General features: G+C 61.7%; 1 protein-coding gene across 4 annotated transcripts in view; it reads left to right on the forward strand.

Moving 5' to 3' along the window:
• Positions 1-17,420, forward strand: part of RXRA (retinoid X receptor alpha) — a 111,296-nt gene that overhangs the window by 14,980 nt on the left and 78,896 nt on the right. Inside the window, exon 2 of one of the 4 annotated variants that reach the window (XM_078350625.1) lies at positions 13,094-13,388. The exons of the other annotated variants lie outside the window; for them this stretch is intronic. Coding sequence (XP_078206751.1) covers positions 13,343-13,388 — 46 coding nt within the window. The 5' untranslated portion in view covers positions 13,094-13,342. The remainder of the gene's footprint in view (positions 1-13,093; positions 13,389-17,420) is intronic. 4 annotated transcript variants of the gene reach the window in all.

A 17,420-nucleotide genomic window follows, 5' to 3' on the forward strand; every position in this document is an offset into this window, starting at 1 on the left:
CTTGCCCTGTGTCAAGGCCATTTAATGGCAGAGCCAGGATTCAAACCCAGCTTCTTGGGACTCCTCTTAGACCCACTTCCAGCCTGGGGTTCTGGCTCGTGCTTGGAGTCCTGGGGGCTGCGAGGGTGGGGGACATTCCTCCTCTGGGAGGGAGCTGGAGCTGAGCCCTCCCTGCTGGCTGGGGAGGGGCCTTGCTTCCTACACAAACAACCAGGCCTGGCTGGAGCCATTTTATTTTTATTTCCTATTTTTACTTCCCCGTTGGCTCTTTTTAGCAACTCTGGGTTAGATAGGCCCCCGCCCTCCAGTCTCCACCCGGCTTCCTGGCCCAGGCCAGGACCTTGGAGGAGGCGTGGGTGTGTGTGGCCTGGGGTTGAGCCTGCTCGGGCTGGCAGCTTGGCCCCACACACCTGGTGGCCGAGCTCCTCTCTTGCTGGGAGTGCTTGCTGGTGGCTGGCCTCCTCCCGCCCTTGGGGAGCACCGTGGGGCGTGTGTGGTGTCAGGGGCATGTCTCCGTGTGTGACTGTGTGTGGCTACCCCTGCTCTGGGTCTTGGCCGGAGGTTGGGGTTTGGGAGGTGGAGGCACTTGGCTGTGTGTCTCTGGAGCCGGGTGAGTGACAGGCAGTGTCACTGCCTGGGGCCTGGCCCGGGCACCGCTGGGCTGGAGTTGGTTCAGGCCCCGCCCACTGGTGGCCCAGCCCCACCCGCTCTGGGGTCTGTGAAGCCCACCATGAGGGTAGGGGTGGTCAGAGCATCTGGCCAGCTGGAGCCGGCTTGTGGTGGGTGTCGCTGGCTTGGGGGACATGACCCTGAATGGGGAGGCGTTTCCCCGAAGGCTCTCTGCCGGGCCAGGGGCGGGGTCCCTTGTGCTGGCATCTGGTGGGTAGCGGGTTCTGAACTATGAGATCAGTCTAGAGAAAGCCCCAGGCCCACTGGGGTTCCCAGGCCAGAGTGAGGGCAGGGGCAGGGCCTGGGTCAAGGACTAGCAAGCCACGGTGCACCAAGTGCTCCAGTGCCAGCCTGTGCCAGGCCTGCTACCCTCCCAGACCTTGGGGGAGCGAGTTGCCCCGATTTCAGAGGAGGCCTGGGCTCGGAGAGGCTGAGTCGATCTTCAAGCCCACACAGCTTGTGGGCATGGAGGGCGGATCCTTGCCCTTTCCCTGCCTGGAAGCTGAGGCACAGAGAGCAGGGGTCCCCCAGGTGGTCAGGCCCCAGAGGCTACATTTGGGATGGCATACCATGTAGCCTCTTCCTGCCATCAGTGGGGGCAGAGTGGTAGCAGCAAGGTGTGGGCAAGGGACTGCTTGGGAGTCCAGGCAGGTGGTGGAGCTGCAGGGCTGGGAGAGGAGGCCCCTATGGGTCCCTCAGGGCCATATGTGGCCTCCAGAGCCGAGGCGACTGGTGTGGGCTGCCCTGACCTGGTGGGTTTGGGGGATCCTGGCCCCATAAGAGAGTGGAGAGTGCTGGGGAGAAGGCTGCCTACCTGCCTTCCAGGCCCTTCCTGCTCTGGCTGGCTCAGCAGGTGGAGCACAGGCAGTGGCTGTGGCCCTGCCATTGGTGCAGTGACCTTCCCTTCGGGTGTGAGTGTGAGGGTGGCATGGCTGTGGAGGCACCTGGCAGTGCAGGCACGTGTGGGTGCCGGGGATTGGTGGGTAATCCTTTGATTAGAGGCCAGGAAACCCAATCCTGTGGCCCAGGCGGTAGGGGGCACCTCTTCTAGAGAGGCCCCTGCAGATTATGGAGTTTCTACCTGCCCCGCCCTGGGAGACGTCTTGGGCGGAGAGCGTTTGGCCTTGGGAGGTCAGGAGGGGGTTCCTGCCCCGGAGCCTGGGAAGCTGTCTGCAGCCCTCCATTCAGGTACCCACGCAGCCCTTACCGGCCGTGTGACCCGTCTCCTTCTCTGTCTCAACTTTCTCATCTGCGAAGTGGGGTGAGGGTGCTTGCTTTGGGGGTGGTTGTGAGGGCAACTGACGTCAGGTCCCCTCCTTTAGTTCTTGCCTGGGAGCAGGGAAGCCACTGGCTGGGGTCCTCTCTGGACCTCAGTGTCTTCGTCTGAGGGCTGGGAAGAGGAGTTTCTTATGGGTTCTGGGGCTCATGCAGGACTGCCCTCAGCACCCCACAACCCCTGGAATAGAGCACTCAGTGTGGGGCTGAGGAATATCAGGAGGACATGAGTGTTCTGTCTCACAGGAAGAAGCATTTCCTTGGGAGGAGTGGTTTCAGGGGCAGCTACTTCTGGAACCATCCTAGGACCTAGAGATTGCTTAGGGTCAGAAAGCAAGGCCAGTCACTGGGTGTAGCCTTGACCTGGACTTGAGGGGTCAAGGCCCTGCCCTATCCCATCTTGCTTGGTGGGCTGTCACAGCCTGCGGGCCTTGGGACCAGCCCTCCATCCGCCCATCCCCAGCTGGGTGCAGTGCTGAGCTTCGGGAAGTGTGCATTCTTCTTTAAGCAAAGAGGATCTTCCTGAACTGTGGGAAGGAGTGTTTCCTCCTGGAAGGCGGGGCGGGCTGGCTGGGTCAGCAGATGGGCCCCTCTGGCGCCTTCTCACTCTCCGGCTAGTCGTTGGCCCTTGTGGCCCTGCCACGATGGGGTAGGCATGTCCCCCTCAGCCTCTGCACAGGACACAACCCTTCCTCATGGGGCCTGGTCCTGCTAAGGTCCCTGGAGGCTCTGCCTCATGTGGCCCTACATCCGTGCCGTCTCTCATGCTGTTCCCTCTGCCTGGTGTGCCCGCCTGTTCTGCCCTTCTCCTTCCATCCTTGTTGTCCTGAGTCCAGCGTCCCCTGCTCTTGAAGCTGGCCCCAGGGACCTGGGAGGCCGGGGCCCATGCAGCACAAATGTGGACAGGTCTTCCCCCACCTGCCCCGGGCCTCCCTTTCCCAGGGCTTCCCTTTCCCAGGGCCTCCCTTTCCCAGGGCCTCCCTTTCCCAGCCCCCTCGGGCACTGACTTATGCGGATGTTGTGGTGTAGCTCTTCCCTGGGTAGAGGAGTGGGTAGGGGGCTGGCTCTGCAGCTTGGAATCTGGCCTGGCATCTGGAGAGACTTGTAGGGTGCAGCTTCCTGCCCTCACCACTGGAATGGGCTGAGATTGGGGTCCCACCCCTTTGCTCGTGACTCAGCAGCTGCAGGGTGGGGAAATCAGAGGTTCCTTGACGAAAACCCCAACCCTGGGCACCTGCCCAAGGCTTAGATTCCCCTTATGAAGGTGGCAGCGGAGCCCTTGGTCCCTTCCTCTGGGGGCTCCCAACAGGAGGGTGGGGACAGGCTCTCTCCTCCCTACCTCCTGGGCTCCGAGGTCTCTGCTTCTCTGCTGCTGGGCACCTGCTGTTGCTCCCCAGGGTGAAGCTTTCATTGCCGCCTGGCCACAGACACCCCTCCATCCTCAGGAGCCAGCTCATTCTGCCTCTTGTCCCCCGGCCACACCCCTTAGCAGCTGCTTCCCGCTCCTCCTGCATGTGACTCTCTGGGCCTCAGTCCCCTCGACGCTCTGTGGGCACTGGGCTTCCTGTCTCACCCAGCACATGGGTGGTAGTGATGGACACAGCCTCCATGTGGGCCTCGAGCCTGGTGTGGAGCCAGCAGAGTTGTGCATCGGATGTGGAGTTGGGGAGGAGGGGAGCATTGACAGCCACTCAGAGTGGGCTCTGCCTCTTGCGTCCCCTGGGCCGTGTGCCTGGGGACAGCTGGCTGGAATCACAAGGCGCAATTCTTGAGCTGCAGTGTGGAGGGTGGGCCCCAGCCCGCTCCAGCTCAGCGAGCGTGGCAGCCCCTGTTCTGCTGGGACCACTGCCAGTGACCGAGACAATGGAAGTGGATGTGTCCAGGAGGCTGTCACCGGTTGCCCTGACAATGTTTGGGCTTCAGTGTCCCCAGCGGGTGAGTGGGGATAACATGGCCCCGTCCAACTGTATTTGCCCTGCCCGAGGGTGTGCCAGGTGCTGGGTGTTCCCTAAGTGTAGCTGCCGGGAAGGAGGTTTAGTTTGGGCCAAAGCCCTTCTGGGTTTTCTCGGGCCCCTGGGTGGTCAGCAGTGGGGGTGCCTGGTTGGTTCACGGCACTCTGGGCCCCACCCTGGGACTGGCATGGATCCTTGTGGAGGGATTTGGAGTTTGGGGTGGGAGAAGCCTCAGCCCTGGCCATGGTGGTCTCCATCAAGCAGAGACCAAGGCCACAGGCAGGACAGAGGCTCTGACGGGAGCTCTGTCACTCTGACATCGCATTTCTGGCCTAGCTGCGCCCGACGGGTCTTAATCCAGAGGCTGATGGCAGCCCCAGCAGCCTGTCCCACCAGCTGCCTGTCTCGGTCCTCCTAAGGGACTTGTGAAACCTGGAACCAAGAAGGAGCCAAGGCAGGAGACAGCAATTGAAGTTGAAATTAACTTACATCTCCCCAGCCCCAGGCCTGCCACTGTCAGTGCAAACTGCGTGACAAGGAAACTGAAAATAATCAGTCTTGACTCTCTAGCCTGGTTCATTCACTACTAAATATGTGTTGGTTCCCAGCACAGATGAACGTGGAATGGGTGGGACTGTGGCTGCTGTTGTATCCAGATGTCCCCTCCTCCAGGAAGCCCTCCATGATTCCCCATTCAGGAGGTCCTCTTCTGTGCCGTGTTTCCTGATACATGTGTGTCTTACAGTGTCCATGTAGGGAGAGTTGAGAGTCAGGGCAGCAGCCTGGGCCACTTCTGGGGATGGGGTTCAGGCGGGGTATGGTCGACAGTCCAGAGGGATGTGGTGGTGGAGACTGTGCAACGGCCCTCGGCTCTGCCAGTGCTGGCCTATTCTAGGTGCTGAATTGGGGTCATGCCACCCTCCCCTTTAGTTCCTCTCATTCTGCCGTGGTCCTAGGGGTACAGTCCTGGCCCAGGACCTGGCGTTCATCCTTGCCCAGCCTTCCCTGCCCTCCTGTGGCTTGCTGGGGACCAGCTGTGCTGACTGATGTGAGGTCTTCAATAATCAGTTTCTTATGTGCCGTCCTGTCGCCCAAATGCCCTTCTGCCGTTGCCCCTTCAGGTCTCCCTCAGCTGTCACCTCATTGAGAGGCCTCCCTGAACCCGAGGCTGCCGTGACCTCACCTCCACGGTCCCTGTGACCAGTTCCGCTTGTCCCTTCTGGGTCCCCGTGGCGGGTTCCGCTTGTCCCTCCCGGATCCCCATGGCCGTTTCCACTTGTCCCTCCCGGGTCCCCATGGTGGGTTCCGCTTGTCCTTCCTGAGTGCTCTGCAGGTCCTGCCAGTGGCCGACGTTCCCGGGTGTGCTAGGGGCTCTCGTTCGTCTTCCTGACCAGGACCTGGGCTCTGGGGACTATGTGTGTCCAGGCGCTGCAGGACCTGCCCTGTGTCCTGGCACTGCCCAGCTTCACATTATTGGCTGAAAGACACATGTGCCTGGGTGCCATGGGTGGAGCCCCCATTTTTGGGGTATGCTGTGCCTTCACCCCACTGCTTATACTCCTGAGCTGCTGGCATCTGAAGCCCAGGGTGGGAAAGGAGCTGCCTTTGAGGGAGGGTCCTCCTGGAGGCCCCAGGGGCTTGGGGAGCCCGAGTTGGGACAGTGTGGGTTGGAGGAGGTGACAGGTGGACTGGCTGGGATCTCACCAGCGCCTCACTGCTTCCGTCTTATGGAGGGGAAAGGCGAGGCTCGTGGGGGGCAGCTTGGGAGGCACTCCAGGCACCACATCTTGGGCCTGATCCTTGGGAAGAAGGCCCCGCTGTCACTGTGGAGGTGGCAGGCAGGTGGGAGAAGGGTGGTGACCTCTCTGTCACTGTGGAAGTGACACATGAGTGGGAGTGGGATGGTGGCCTCTGTGTCACTATGGAGGTGGCAGGCAGGTGGGAATTGGGTGGTGGCCTCTCCGTCACTGTGGAGGTGGCAGGCAGGCAGGAGTGGGTGGCCTCTCTGTCACCGTGGAAGTGATGGGCGGGCAGGAGTGGGGTGCAGGCGGGGGTGAGTGGTGGCCTCTCTGTCACCGTGGAGGTGAAGGGTGGGGGTAATGGATGGTGGCCTCTCAATGACTGTGGAGGTGATGGGCGGGGGTGGGATGGAGGCCTTGCCATCACTGTGGGGGTGGCAGGCAGGCGGGCGTGGGGTGAGGACCTCACGGTCATCTGTGGGCCGGATGGGGCGGCTGCAAGGAGAGCGGGTAGAGAAAGGGTTAAAGGGCCAAGGGAAGTAATGATGTTTCTAATTTTCCTATGTAATTTAATAAAAATGTAAATTGCTGGGCGGATGCCGCGCCCTGCACAGTGTTGGCTGAGATTGATTGTGGGGGCTCGGGGTCAGCCTGCCTTTGTCTCTGCACCCCCAGCACAGTCCGGCCCCTCTGCCTGCCCGGGAGGCAGACACTGTGCTGTCCGCCCTGATGGGGGCCGCAGTGCCTGGGCTTCTGCTGAGCAGGAGGGGGGCCTGGTCGCTCAGAGCCAGCCCCTGCCATGACCCCACACCCCTCTCCTCTGGAGGAGCACGGGGCTGGGTGAGGATGGCCAGGGGCCTGCGCTGACAGGCAGTTTCCAGGTATGTGGAGGATCACTGGCTGGCATGGCTGGGGAAGGCCCTCTTCGGGGATGCTGCAGCTGGGCTTGTGGATGGGAATGAGCAGCCAGTGGGGAGGTGGAGGAGGACCTCTCAGGCCAGGGGAACAGCGTGTGCAAAGGCCCTAGGGTGGGGCTCACTGGCCGGGGGTGGGGTGGTCAGTTCAGAGCTGGGCAGCCAGGAGGGGGCTGGTGGGTGACAGAGCCAGGGGGGGTATGGCCAGAGGTGCTGGGCCTGTTCTGACAGTGGGGAGCACCCTTCAGAGGTCATGAGTGCTGAGCAAGGGTCCTGGCAGCTAGTGAGGGTGAACCCTAGGGGCAGGAGGGGAGTCCCGAGGCCACGAGGAGGCAGAGGCGCTGTGGCCATGGGGACGGAGGAGCTCGGGGTAACCAGGGCCTGAACAGTGGTGCCGTTTCTGGGGACATGAGGCACCAAGGGGCGTCGAGGGTTTCAGGCGCACCGGTTGTGATTGAGGCCACACAGGGCCACGTGCAGATGAGAAAGGCAGTGTGAGCTGATGCCAGAGCTCTGGAGGAGACCTGGAAGCCTCCCAGGAGGCAGAACCTCCAGGTCTGTGGTTGGAGCTTGGAACATTTTGGCGGCAGAGCCAGGGGTTTGAGAGAGAGGGTGGAGCAGCGCTTGCAGGTGCAGCAGGCATTGTGGCACAATGGTCTTCAGGGCAGCGAGGGCCAGGTGCAGTGCCTGTGAGCTTGGGCTGGCTGGGAGGGTCCCTGTAGCCCCGTTCTGTCCCAAGGTCCCCCAGGGCCCATGCTGGCTGCTTGTCCCCTGCTGCAGATGGAGACCAGTCATGGGCAGAATGTTGATCGGGTCCCGGGGGACGCAGGTGGCTGACACGTGGGCTGAGTCTTGGCTGAGTTCAGCCTGGCTCACATGGCTGCCCTGCTGTGCGATTGCCACGGAGGGCCGGCCCCTGCCCACTGCTGCCTGTCCTGCGCATGCCCTGTCCTTGGGGTCCCAGGCCTCATGGCGCCTCTGCATTATCCACTGTCAGAGGCATTGCACGTCTGCTGGGTGCTGCCTTGGGCTGGATGCAGGGTTCGGTGGTCAGGAGACTCCACGTGCCTCCTCGGGACGCTGGATACCGAGGTGGGGGAAACCATGCCTGGGGTTGCCGACTTGAGGGAGAGCTGAATTTGTGTGCGTGGCTTCGAAACACCCAGATCCCCCAGACTTTGGTGGGGCCTCCCTTCAGACACCAGCTCTGAAGTGTGCCATGTGTGTTAGCACAGCCATGTGTGTGCCAACCATGACCTTGTGCCAGTTGGGCCTCGAGGCTCAGAAGGGGCTGGCTTATCTGAGACCCAGTTCCATCACTGGCAGTGAAGGGCTGGTTCCTGCTGAGAAGGCTGGTGGTGTGGTGGGTATGCCGCTTCCCAGGAGGGACCTGTGCTGCCCCTGAACTCTCTCAGGGCAGGGAGGGGTCCTGAGCACCGCCTGCCTCATGGGAGCCTGCATGGAGGCTCTTACAAGAGAGGGGTGTGGCTGGGCTGCAGAGCCCAATCCCTGCCCCAGCCTGGCCCTAAGTTGCCGCCACCTCATGCTGGGCACGTGGCAGCCCTGCTGACCCCTGCTCTGCACCTGGATGGCCGGGCGTCGTTGGTGGGCCTGCTGAGGGTAGCTCTGGGTAGGGGTGCCTCGGCCTGGTGGAGGGCATGGCTGAGCTTTGTGGCAGGGTGGAAGGTCTCTCTCGGGGAGCAGGAAGGTGGGTGGGGGAAGGGGAGAGGCTGGCTCAGGTGGACTGGAGTCCTTGGCTGCCACAGCTGGCAGTGGTGGTGAGGGGTGGCTTGGCCCTGAAGCTGGTGGTGGGTAGGAGTGTGCATGGACAGGGACCCAGCAACTTGATGAGCATGGGCCAGACAGTCACCAGGTGGCTCCATGCACGGGTGACATCGGGAGACCCTGCCTTGGGCTAGGATATCTGTGTGCCTGCTGACTTGTCTCATGAGGTTTGGGGGCTTTTGCTCCACCCAAATGCCTGTGTGCCGGGAAGTGCAGGCCGGTGCACAGGATTCCACAGGGCTGGGGCTGATGGGCAGTGTCCACCCGAGAAGGCTGCTTGGAGGAAGGGCAGAGCTGGGCTCTCTGTGGGGACAGCGTGCATGATCTCGTCCTGCCTTTGACACCTTCCTCTCCTCCTGGTTGGGTCACCTCCTGGCTGCAGCTGGTGTCTGGAGGTCCCCAGGCACTTCTGGGACCCCATCCCCTAGCTCAGGACCCCTGATTCATGTCTCTTTCCAGAGCAGTTGCTGGCCTATGGGCAGGAAGAGCGGACCCACCAGATGGCTGTGTGTCAGGGGCGGGGCAGGGGGGTGCAGCTGCCCAGAGATACCAGGAGATGTTGTGCCGATCACATGCTTTGATTAAATGGCCTGTCTGGGGCTGAGTGGGCAGCTGGTCAGTGTCAGGCTCCCAGGGCAGGATGCATGGAAACCACTGGGGGAGGGAGGAACTGGCCCCAGAGAGCCCGTGGGGCTGGAGCTGAAGAGTGGCCTGAACACAGCACTGGTATCACCCCCTGGCCCCCACCTCGCCAGCTGCAGTCTTGGAAGGCCCTTTGCCCCTTCATGCCTCAGTTTCCTTTTCTGTGAGGGGGTGGTGGCTCAGAGCTGGACATGATGTGTAGCAGCCACATGGGTGGTGTGCTGGTGGCTTCCCATGGGTGGTCACCTCCACTCAGAGGCCTGTGGTTTCTGGCTAGTGTCTGTCTTCCTCCGGGCATAGCAGGCCCCAGCCGATGCCACATGAGGACTGTGCGGGCCCCTGTGCTGTGCCCTGGCTGTGCTCACCTACACGGGGAGCCTGAGGCAACGCCCAGTGGGGTCTCTCTGGCCCAGCTCTACACACACCCTTCCCTTCGGAGAAGCCAGCCTGCTCCTGGGAGCAGCCCCAGCAGGGGTATTTTCATGCCTTCTGAGTTGGGTGGGGGTTAGGGGAGCCAGTGGCTCCGCTTTCCTGGCTGCCTGTCCCCGCTGCACAAGGTGACGTATTTGAGGGGCTGAGTGGGTGAGCCTGGGCCCGGCCTGGCCTGGGTGGTGCCTCCCCACCGCTGTGTCCTCATCTGTCCCCAGGGCCGACGTCAGCCCCTCGTCTGTGTGACTGCGTGAAGGCCACCTGTTTTGCACCCGAAAGAAACCCTGTGGCTCAGCAAGGGGGCGGGTGTCCCTCCCCTGCCTCAGCATCCCTTGCTGTAACATGGGGCACCAGCCTCAGACTTCACGGGAGGCGCATGGCCTCGAGGTACAGACACCCCACTGTGGTGGAATGCTGGCCACGGGTGCTGAGCCCTCTGAGTCTTTGCTTAGGAAATCGGAATGCTGGGCCCCCTTCTGCATGGCCAAGCTTGGGGCTGCCAGAGTCTGAAGAGGTGGCAGGACTGGGTTAGGATGCCCGGTGGGAAGTCACGGGAGGCCCTGGCCAGTGCCTGGGCCAGTGCCTCTGGGCCTCAGCATCCCCCTCAGAGAAAGGGCAGTCAGGAGGCACTCTCAAGGGCCCTGTGCCATCAGCGGGCTGAGGGGAGGGCAAAGCAGTGGCCCCGGGCACAGCAGGCTGGTCTCCAGCATGGCTCTCTTCCTCCCGACGGCCCTGACCCCAGCACCCCAAACTCTGCATCTTCACGGGTGGGGAGCCCCAGCAGGGCAGGGATCCTTCACCTCAGGAAATGTAATCCCTTTACTGGTCTGTGAATATTTCATCAGCAGATTAAAAATTGAAGCTGAACCGTCCTTGCTCCTCCAGGAGGGTGGAGGAGGGCTGCCAGCTCCGTTTCTGGCCGGTTTGAGTATTTTTCTTGATAATGGAGCTGCGTCAATTAGAAAATGACATTGTTGGGTAAAATGCCGTTCTGCCGCCCTCTTTAATTAAGGCCCGAGGTGTAATAGCCAATCCGCTGCTGTGAACGCATTTTTAACAATCAGAACTCCAGGTGAATGACAGCTGGGTTGGTCAGAGGGGGCGTGCGGGCCTTGGAGAAGTTGATGGAGGCCGTGCAGCAGCAGCGGCTCTGGCAGGGGAGTGGGGGGTGCCAGTGGCCAGTGTGTGTTGGATTGGGTGGGCACTCTGTTCTGTGTGCACGTGTGCCTGGGGACCAGGAGGGCCTGGGGGCTGAGGTTGAGAGTCCTACCGAGTTTGCCCACGTGGGTCATTGTGCTGGAGCCAGAGGGACCTCCGGGTAGCCTGGGGAGTGAGGCTGCACAAGCTGTGGGAGTCGGGACTGTCAAAGGCCGAGTCGGGCTGGGGTGCAGGAAAGCGAGGGTTCTGGGCATGGGGTGAGGACAAAAGCGAGGCCCTGGAGTCGCCGTGGATTTCATGGTGCCTGGTGAGATGAGGGAAGGGGCAGATTGCCTCTGTGCCTCCTGGGGCTCCTGGAAAACCCTGAGGGGTCTGAAGGGTGAGCACAGGGAGGGCTGCCTTGGGGACCCTGGATGAGCCTGGGTCATGAGGAAGGCTGAGGAGCTATAACCTTCCCTGCTGCTGAGCAGGGGCCCTGGTCTAGGCCCCAGGTGGGCAGCACAGGACCTGGTGGCACTGCCCTGCCCCCCCTGCCCTCCCTGCCTCAACCCACCCTCCCTGCCCTCCCTGCCTCACCCCTTCCCAGTGGTGGGCATAGTGGCTTCCCAGCTGTGTGCAGACCATGCAGGAAACGGCATCTGTCCGGACCACTGGGCCTCCTGCTGGGGCCTGTTTTCCTTTGGAAGGGCTAGAGGTTCCCCCCCGGGGTGAGTCCTGCAGCTCCTGGGTGCCGGCTTGATGCAGGGGGCCAGCTGCCCCAGGGAAACAAAGTCAGGGCTTGCCTGGGACTGTCTGGGAGGGGTGGTGGGGGCAGCATGGGGCAGGCTTCACGGCTGACAGCTCACATGCCCATCTGGGCTGTGTCAGGTCTTGCTCGAGGTCGGCACAGCCTCTCTTTGGGGACATCAAGGGCTCCTGGGCCTCTCTCTGGCAGGGAGTCAGGAGCACCCTGGAGACGTGGGTGCCCTCGCCTGCCTTCCTTGGTGTAAGGAAGGACGTCCTCAGCCTGCTCTTCTCTCCTTGGGGATACTTGGCCCTGCCTCCTGGTGCCCACTTGGAAAGGCAGCTGGGGTCTGTGACATTCACTGACACCCTCCCACCGCCTGTGCTGTCCTGGCTGCCTTTGGGGGTGCGGGCCTGAGGGATGAGCAGCCCTAGGTACAGGGTCTGCTTCTGGAAGGTGGGAGAGGGGCAGGCCTATAAATGGGGGGTTCTCGGGCTTGAGAAAAAAATAAACTTTTACTTTTGAAACAAGAGCACACAGCAAACTGAGCTCTCCCAGCTGGGGAGGAGGTGGGTTTGTTATCTTCAGTGGGTTTGCTGGAGTCCTGCTCAGGGGTACCCCTGCCACCCAGAGGTGGAACCTCTGCTGGCCCACAGTTGTAGGAGGCCCTGGACCAGCGTGCTGGGCTTGGACTGTGAGTGCACGTGTGTGCATGTGTGGGTGGGGCCCCACGCGTATCCCCTGTAAGCCGGGGTCCCTGCATGTGGCCCTGCCGCAGCATCCTTCACTTTGAGCAAACCATCACTTTCAAAGGCGTGTTTGTTGCCCAGTGGCACCCCAGCAGCTTCCACAGCCCCACGGGTCCACATGGTCCTGTTCATCCAACACCTTCCTCCCCACAGCCAGGAGGGAGGGCGCTGGCAGCTTGTCTGCTTCCTCCCACTTTCCCCCAGTGTGGCAGGCAGATGCCCTCACTGTGGGGGTGCTGGTTCCTGGCAGGCAGGAGAGGGAACCGCTGCCTCCTCATGCTGCCCGTGGACCTCATGGGCCTCCGGGCCTGGTATGCCCCGTTGGGGTCGTGCCTATGGGTTGTGTTCCTGACCCCTGGCTGAGAATCTGGACAGCTGATTCTGAGCTCCGTCAGCCGCACTTGCCCAGGAGCCCTGCTGGCGATGAGCTCGGACAGCCTGGTTGCATTCGGGGAACATGTCCCTAAGGCTGGTGGGGATGGGGCTGTGGGTGGTTGAGAGCTCGGCCGAGGGTGCCTGGTGGCTGTTCACTGGGGACAGAAGGGGCCAGAGGCAAAGATGGAGCCGAGACTTTGCTGCTGCCACTGTAAAATAAAACTTGGGTCCATGCCTGGGAAAGCCCAGAGGTGTGCTCCAGCCTGTGTGCCTCCTCTGACAGATCTGATGGGGTGCCTGGGACCCAGCAGGGCAGGTGGGCGGGTGGTGGATTGGGGATGTCTTCAGGGAGGGTTGTGGGTGGATGGTGGATTGGGGATGTCTTCAGGGAGGGTTGTGGGTGGATGGTGGATTGGGGATGTCTTCAGGGAGGGTTGTGGGTGGGTGGTGGATTGATGATGTCTGCAGGGAGGGCTGTGGGTGTGTCGTGGATTGGGGATGTCTGCAGGGAGGGCTGTGGGTGGATGGTGGATTGGGGATGTCTGCAGGTAGGGCTGTGGGGCCACCCCTGCATGCCCAGTGCTCCCATCCTGGTCCTGCCGTCTTCGTGGCTGATGTCGCTCTTCTACTGGGAGCTTTAATACCATGCCTGCGTGTGTTTTCATTGTCTTCTTCCCTGCAGAGTCTTCTTCCCATGCTGCTGGCTCCTCTGGGTCTCCCTCCTTGGACAGTGTTGGCGTGAGGAGGTGGTCGGTGTGTGTGGAGTGATGGACTGAGTGAACTCACCCGGGTTGGGGCCAGTCTCATGCTGCCATGGCTCAGTGGGTCTCACCTGGGCTGCCATCAGGATCATTTTAAGATGAGGATCTTTTAAGATTCCTGGTACCCTGGCCACATCCCAGACCAATCAGATCAGCAGCCGTGGAGGTGGATGCCTGGGCACTGGGGCTCCCTGGTGATTCTGTCATGCCCCCAGGGTGAGTCCCATCAGTGGAGATCGTCTGGGCCGGGCGTTCCTGGGGTTCCTCCTGCAGCTCTGCTGGCGTCTGTTGCATGCTGGCCTTCGCCATAAGATGCAAATCTTCAGAGGCCCTGTTGTTGCTCAGAGTCTCAGATCTGGGCCAGACCTGGCTCAACTGTCTTGGGCTCTCCAGGTACCCCAGGCTGTGATTGTCCCAGTCCTGGATCCGCTGCTCCTCCTCCCCTAGGCCCGTGCACTCCCAGAGCAGGTAGAGCTGGCTTAGGGATGGAGGGGCTGAGAGGCCACTGCGAAGCCGTGGTTGGGAGTCAGGGAGCCTGTCCTGCAGTTCTGGGGTGTCTGGAGCAGAGGGGCTCTGGGAGACTGCATGAGCAGGGCCTCTGCTCTGGAAGCAGTTGGGGCCATGATTCTAGGCTGTCTGTCCCCCCATGCAGGGATGGGGTGGCTCAGCTCCAGCTCTGCCCACGTCGGCCTTTGAGGTTCAAGGCGGGCCCTTTCTTGTGCCCAGCTCCCTCCTGCCTCATCCTGTGGGCACCATCCCTGGGTGTGCTGGGGGAGGACCTTGGCTGTCTGTGCTTGCGTCTCTGGGTCCCTCTCTCTCCCCTGGCGTCTGTCCTCACCTGTGGGAAATGCAGGCCCAGCTGTCCAGGAGCTGTGCTATGGGTCCCAGGTGTATGAGCAGTGCCCCGTGTGTCTGCGCCTGGCATGAGTATCTCTGCGTCTCTTTGAGTTCCCTGGCCAGGCCAGGCACTGTTAACTGAATAGCAAACAGTAGAAACTAGCCTGACCCTTGGTCACTCATCTTGAGTCACGGAGTATTGGACAGACTCCTTCCCAGCCTCGGTTTCCTGATCTGCCAGTCTCCGAAGAACTGGGAGGGTGAACAGAGATGAAGCCAGACCGAGCTCCCCTGCGGCTCAGCCAGCGCCAGGAGCTGCTGGTTGTCATTTTCGGTTCATCTTTTCCCACTTGGGCTTCACTTCTCAGGTGGGTTGGGAGTACAGGCACCGGCCCAGAATGACGGTGGAGTGGAGGGGCAGCGCTGTCCATGGACAGGTTCTGAAAGCCAGGCTGAAGACCCAGAGCCTGAGGAGCTGTGTGCACCTCTGCTGGGTGTGGGAGGTCCCAGGCCTGCTCCTCCCCAGATTTCAGGTTGGAACGCAGCCTTGTCACACGCTGGGGGCAGGTAGGGACCTGGCCCGTTGTGCAACCTGCAGCTGTGCGGGAGAATTTCTCCCAGGGCCCTGGCTCACCTTACCCAGCAGTCTGCATTTTTCAGAAAGCTCCACGGGTACTCTCTCAGTGGGTCAGAGGCTTTGAGGTGGCTAGAGTCTGCTCCCAGGTGTCAGACAGGCCCTGGGGAGAGGGCAGCTGAGGGGGTGGGGGCAGCTCTCTGCCCTCGGGATGGCTGCTGGACCCTGACTGCCACTGAGAGGGGCAGGGAGGTGCTTCCATGGTGCCCTTACTGTGGGATCTGGCTGGGCCTGTCCCAGGCCAGGCCTCCTTTCCCTGGTGACCTGGAAAAGCATGGACTCTGCTGGCATGCCCTTCCCTCCTGCCCCTGCCAGGTGGAGCAGGGTGGGGCCTTCTGGGGAAGCTGCCCCACCCTCACCTGGCTTTCTCACTGGGCCATGCAGGAGAGGAGAACTGTGTTAGGCTCTCGTAGGTGATACTCACTGGGGGAGCTCTGGGGCCTTGGGTAGGTCCCCTCACCAACCTCCAGCTTGCTCTCCTGGTCGGTAAAGAGCAAGGAAGAGAGATTCTGCCTTGGGTTTTAGTAAGGGGAAAGAAAGCCATTATTTCCGTCACACTGGGAGCACACCTGGGACGTGGTGATGGCTCTGGGCTGGGGATGGCATTCTGGCTGGGCAGGGGCCAGGAACTGCTGCTGTGCTTCTGCAGTGCCCATCAGGGCTTCTGGGGCATGTAGGGTGGCACGGCCTGTGGGATGGCAGCCCGTCCTGCTGACACAGGAGGCTGGAGAGGGGCCATGCCTTGCCCAAAAGTATGTCTTACCACCCCACCTCAAGAGATGGCTGAGGGCACTGAGCTCCTATTGTCTGCTGGCACTGTGGTGAGCTCCTACTGTCTGCTGGCACTGTGGTGAGCGCCTACTGTATGCAGGCACTGTGGTGAGTGCCTGCTGCATGCCGGCGCTGTGGTGAGTGTGGCCACCCTGCTCAGCGGCTCTTGGATTAGCTGTCCTTGGCTGCCTGCAGGGGAGGATGAACGTTCTCACCATTGTCCTGCTAAAGAAGGGAAGGTGATAAACTGTCTGGTGGCACGTGTGCCCTCACGGTGTTGGGAAAGGGTGGTTTTCCCAGGTAGGAGCCCCTGCCCCACCCAGCTTCACCCTGCCCGAGGCCCTGCTCAGCCACCACCCTCGATGGCTCTGATAGAGTGTGTCTCTCGACACCTCCTTACCCTGCCTTTCTCCCAGCCTCAGTAGCCCTGGAGGTGGCCCAAGGCCCATGCCCATGCCCGGTGCTGGGCACCCCCAGGGACCTCAAAGGCCCCCAAGCAGAGCTGGGGAGGTGTGAAGGCATAGCCAGGGTGGAAACAGAAAAAAATGCACCCCCAAACCCACTCAGCCTACACCCTGACTCTCCTCATCTGTGTCTTCACAGCCTGTTGCAATTGCCTGCTCTGAGTGGGTTGAGAAATTCGATGAGCAGATAGTTGCCGGGCACTGAGGCATCTGGGGCGGTCGGACAGGTTTGGTTCCTGCCCCGGGTGGAGGGCCCTTCTCCAGAACCCAGGGCAAAAACCTGGCTAGAGTTCACTTCTGAGCGGGCCGCAGCCTCCTGCATCCTCACTTGGGCTCCCTGCAGTTCCTGGGAGAAGGGGGCCCGCAGGGCTGGGCAGGGGATTATAGGGAGCTGGTTCATGCCTGGCCCCTCTGCTGGAGCCACGGGAAGTCAGGCGCTGCGTGGACTGCGGATTTCTCACCCGTGCAGCGGCATGGGAGGTGGGGCGTGGGGTTGGTGATGTCTGTATGTTCACAAGGACTGTCCACACCTTGAGCACAGTGGGGGAATCGTGGGTGGAGGGGAGAGACTCCCAGACCTGAGTCACCTGAGAGCCGTGGCCCTGGGTTCGATGCCAAGGTTTAGCTGTGGTTTGTGCAGACCCAGGCAGAAATGTCAGGTCTTTGCTAGGGAATGCCCTGCCTAACTAGTCAGATATGTTCCCCAGAACCTTCCAGAACACAAACGTGCACCAGCGGGGAGCAGAAATTATGTGTTCTTAGAAAACTATGTATAAATCACAGTTTCTTCATAAGTTGGTTTATTGGTTTTGCGCTGGCAACCTTCACACTGTCTGACCCTAGGGTGAGACCGTGGGGCAGTTTACAGCAGATCCTGTGGGCAGGTGGAGGAGGTGGAGGAGGAGGAGCAGGAGGAGGTGGAGGAGGAGGAGCAGGAGGAGGAGGAGGAGGAGGAGGAGGAAGAGGGAGGGTCCCACCTGGGGCCTGGGGTGCCCCCACAGAACATAGGGGCGTGGGACAGGCATGGGATGAGAGGCACGCCCACTGTGCCCCCCACACCCCAGCTGCTCACTGGCCTGAGGGCTGGCTTCTGCAGCACCATCCCTGTGGGAGGCCGTGGGCTGCCCAGGCCACCCGTCCAGAATGGAGCCAGGCGTGCGCGCCCGTGCAGGACAGAGCTGAAATGCTGAGTTCTGCCTGTGCAGGCCTTGTGTCCTCGCTGGACTGCTCTGGCTCAAGAGCCGGGAGCTGGGCACCAGGCCTGTTGGCTGCCACCAGCCTCTTTCCTCCAGCAGCAGGCAGGCAGGCAGGAGCCAGCCCAGGGCCATGGGCCTCCCTCAGCCTGGGTTGGGTGGAGCTGGAGGGGCGGCTTCCTCGGGGAGGGGGCAGGTGACAGGGAAAGTATGGGGAACAGCATAGGCAAGGCCTGGCGCTGAGAGCGTTCCAGGGCCCTGTGTGTGGGGGTCACAGCTGAGCCTGTGCAGTTCTCAGGCTCTGTGCAGGGTCTGGACTTGGCCCTGGGGGTGCCCCCCAGGAACAGGC

Source organism: Callithrix jacchus, chromosome 1 (genome assembly GCF_049354715.1).
Source record: "Callithrix jacchus isolate 240 chromosome 1, calJac240_pri, whole genome shotgun sequence".
In the NCBI taxonomy this organism is placed as follows: Eukaryota; Metazoa; Chordata; class Mammalia; order Primates; family Cebidae; genus Callithrix; species Callithrix jacchus.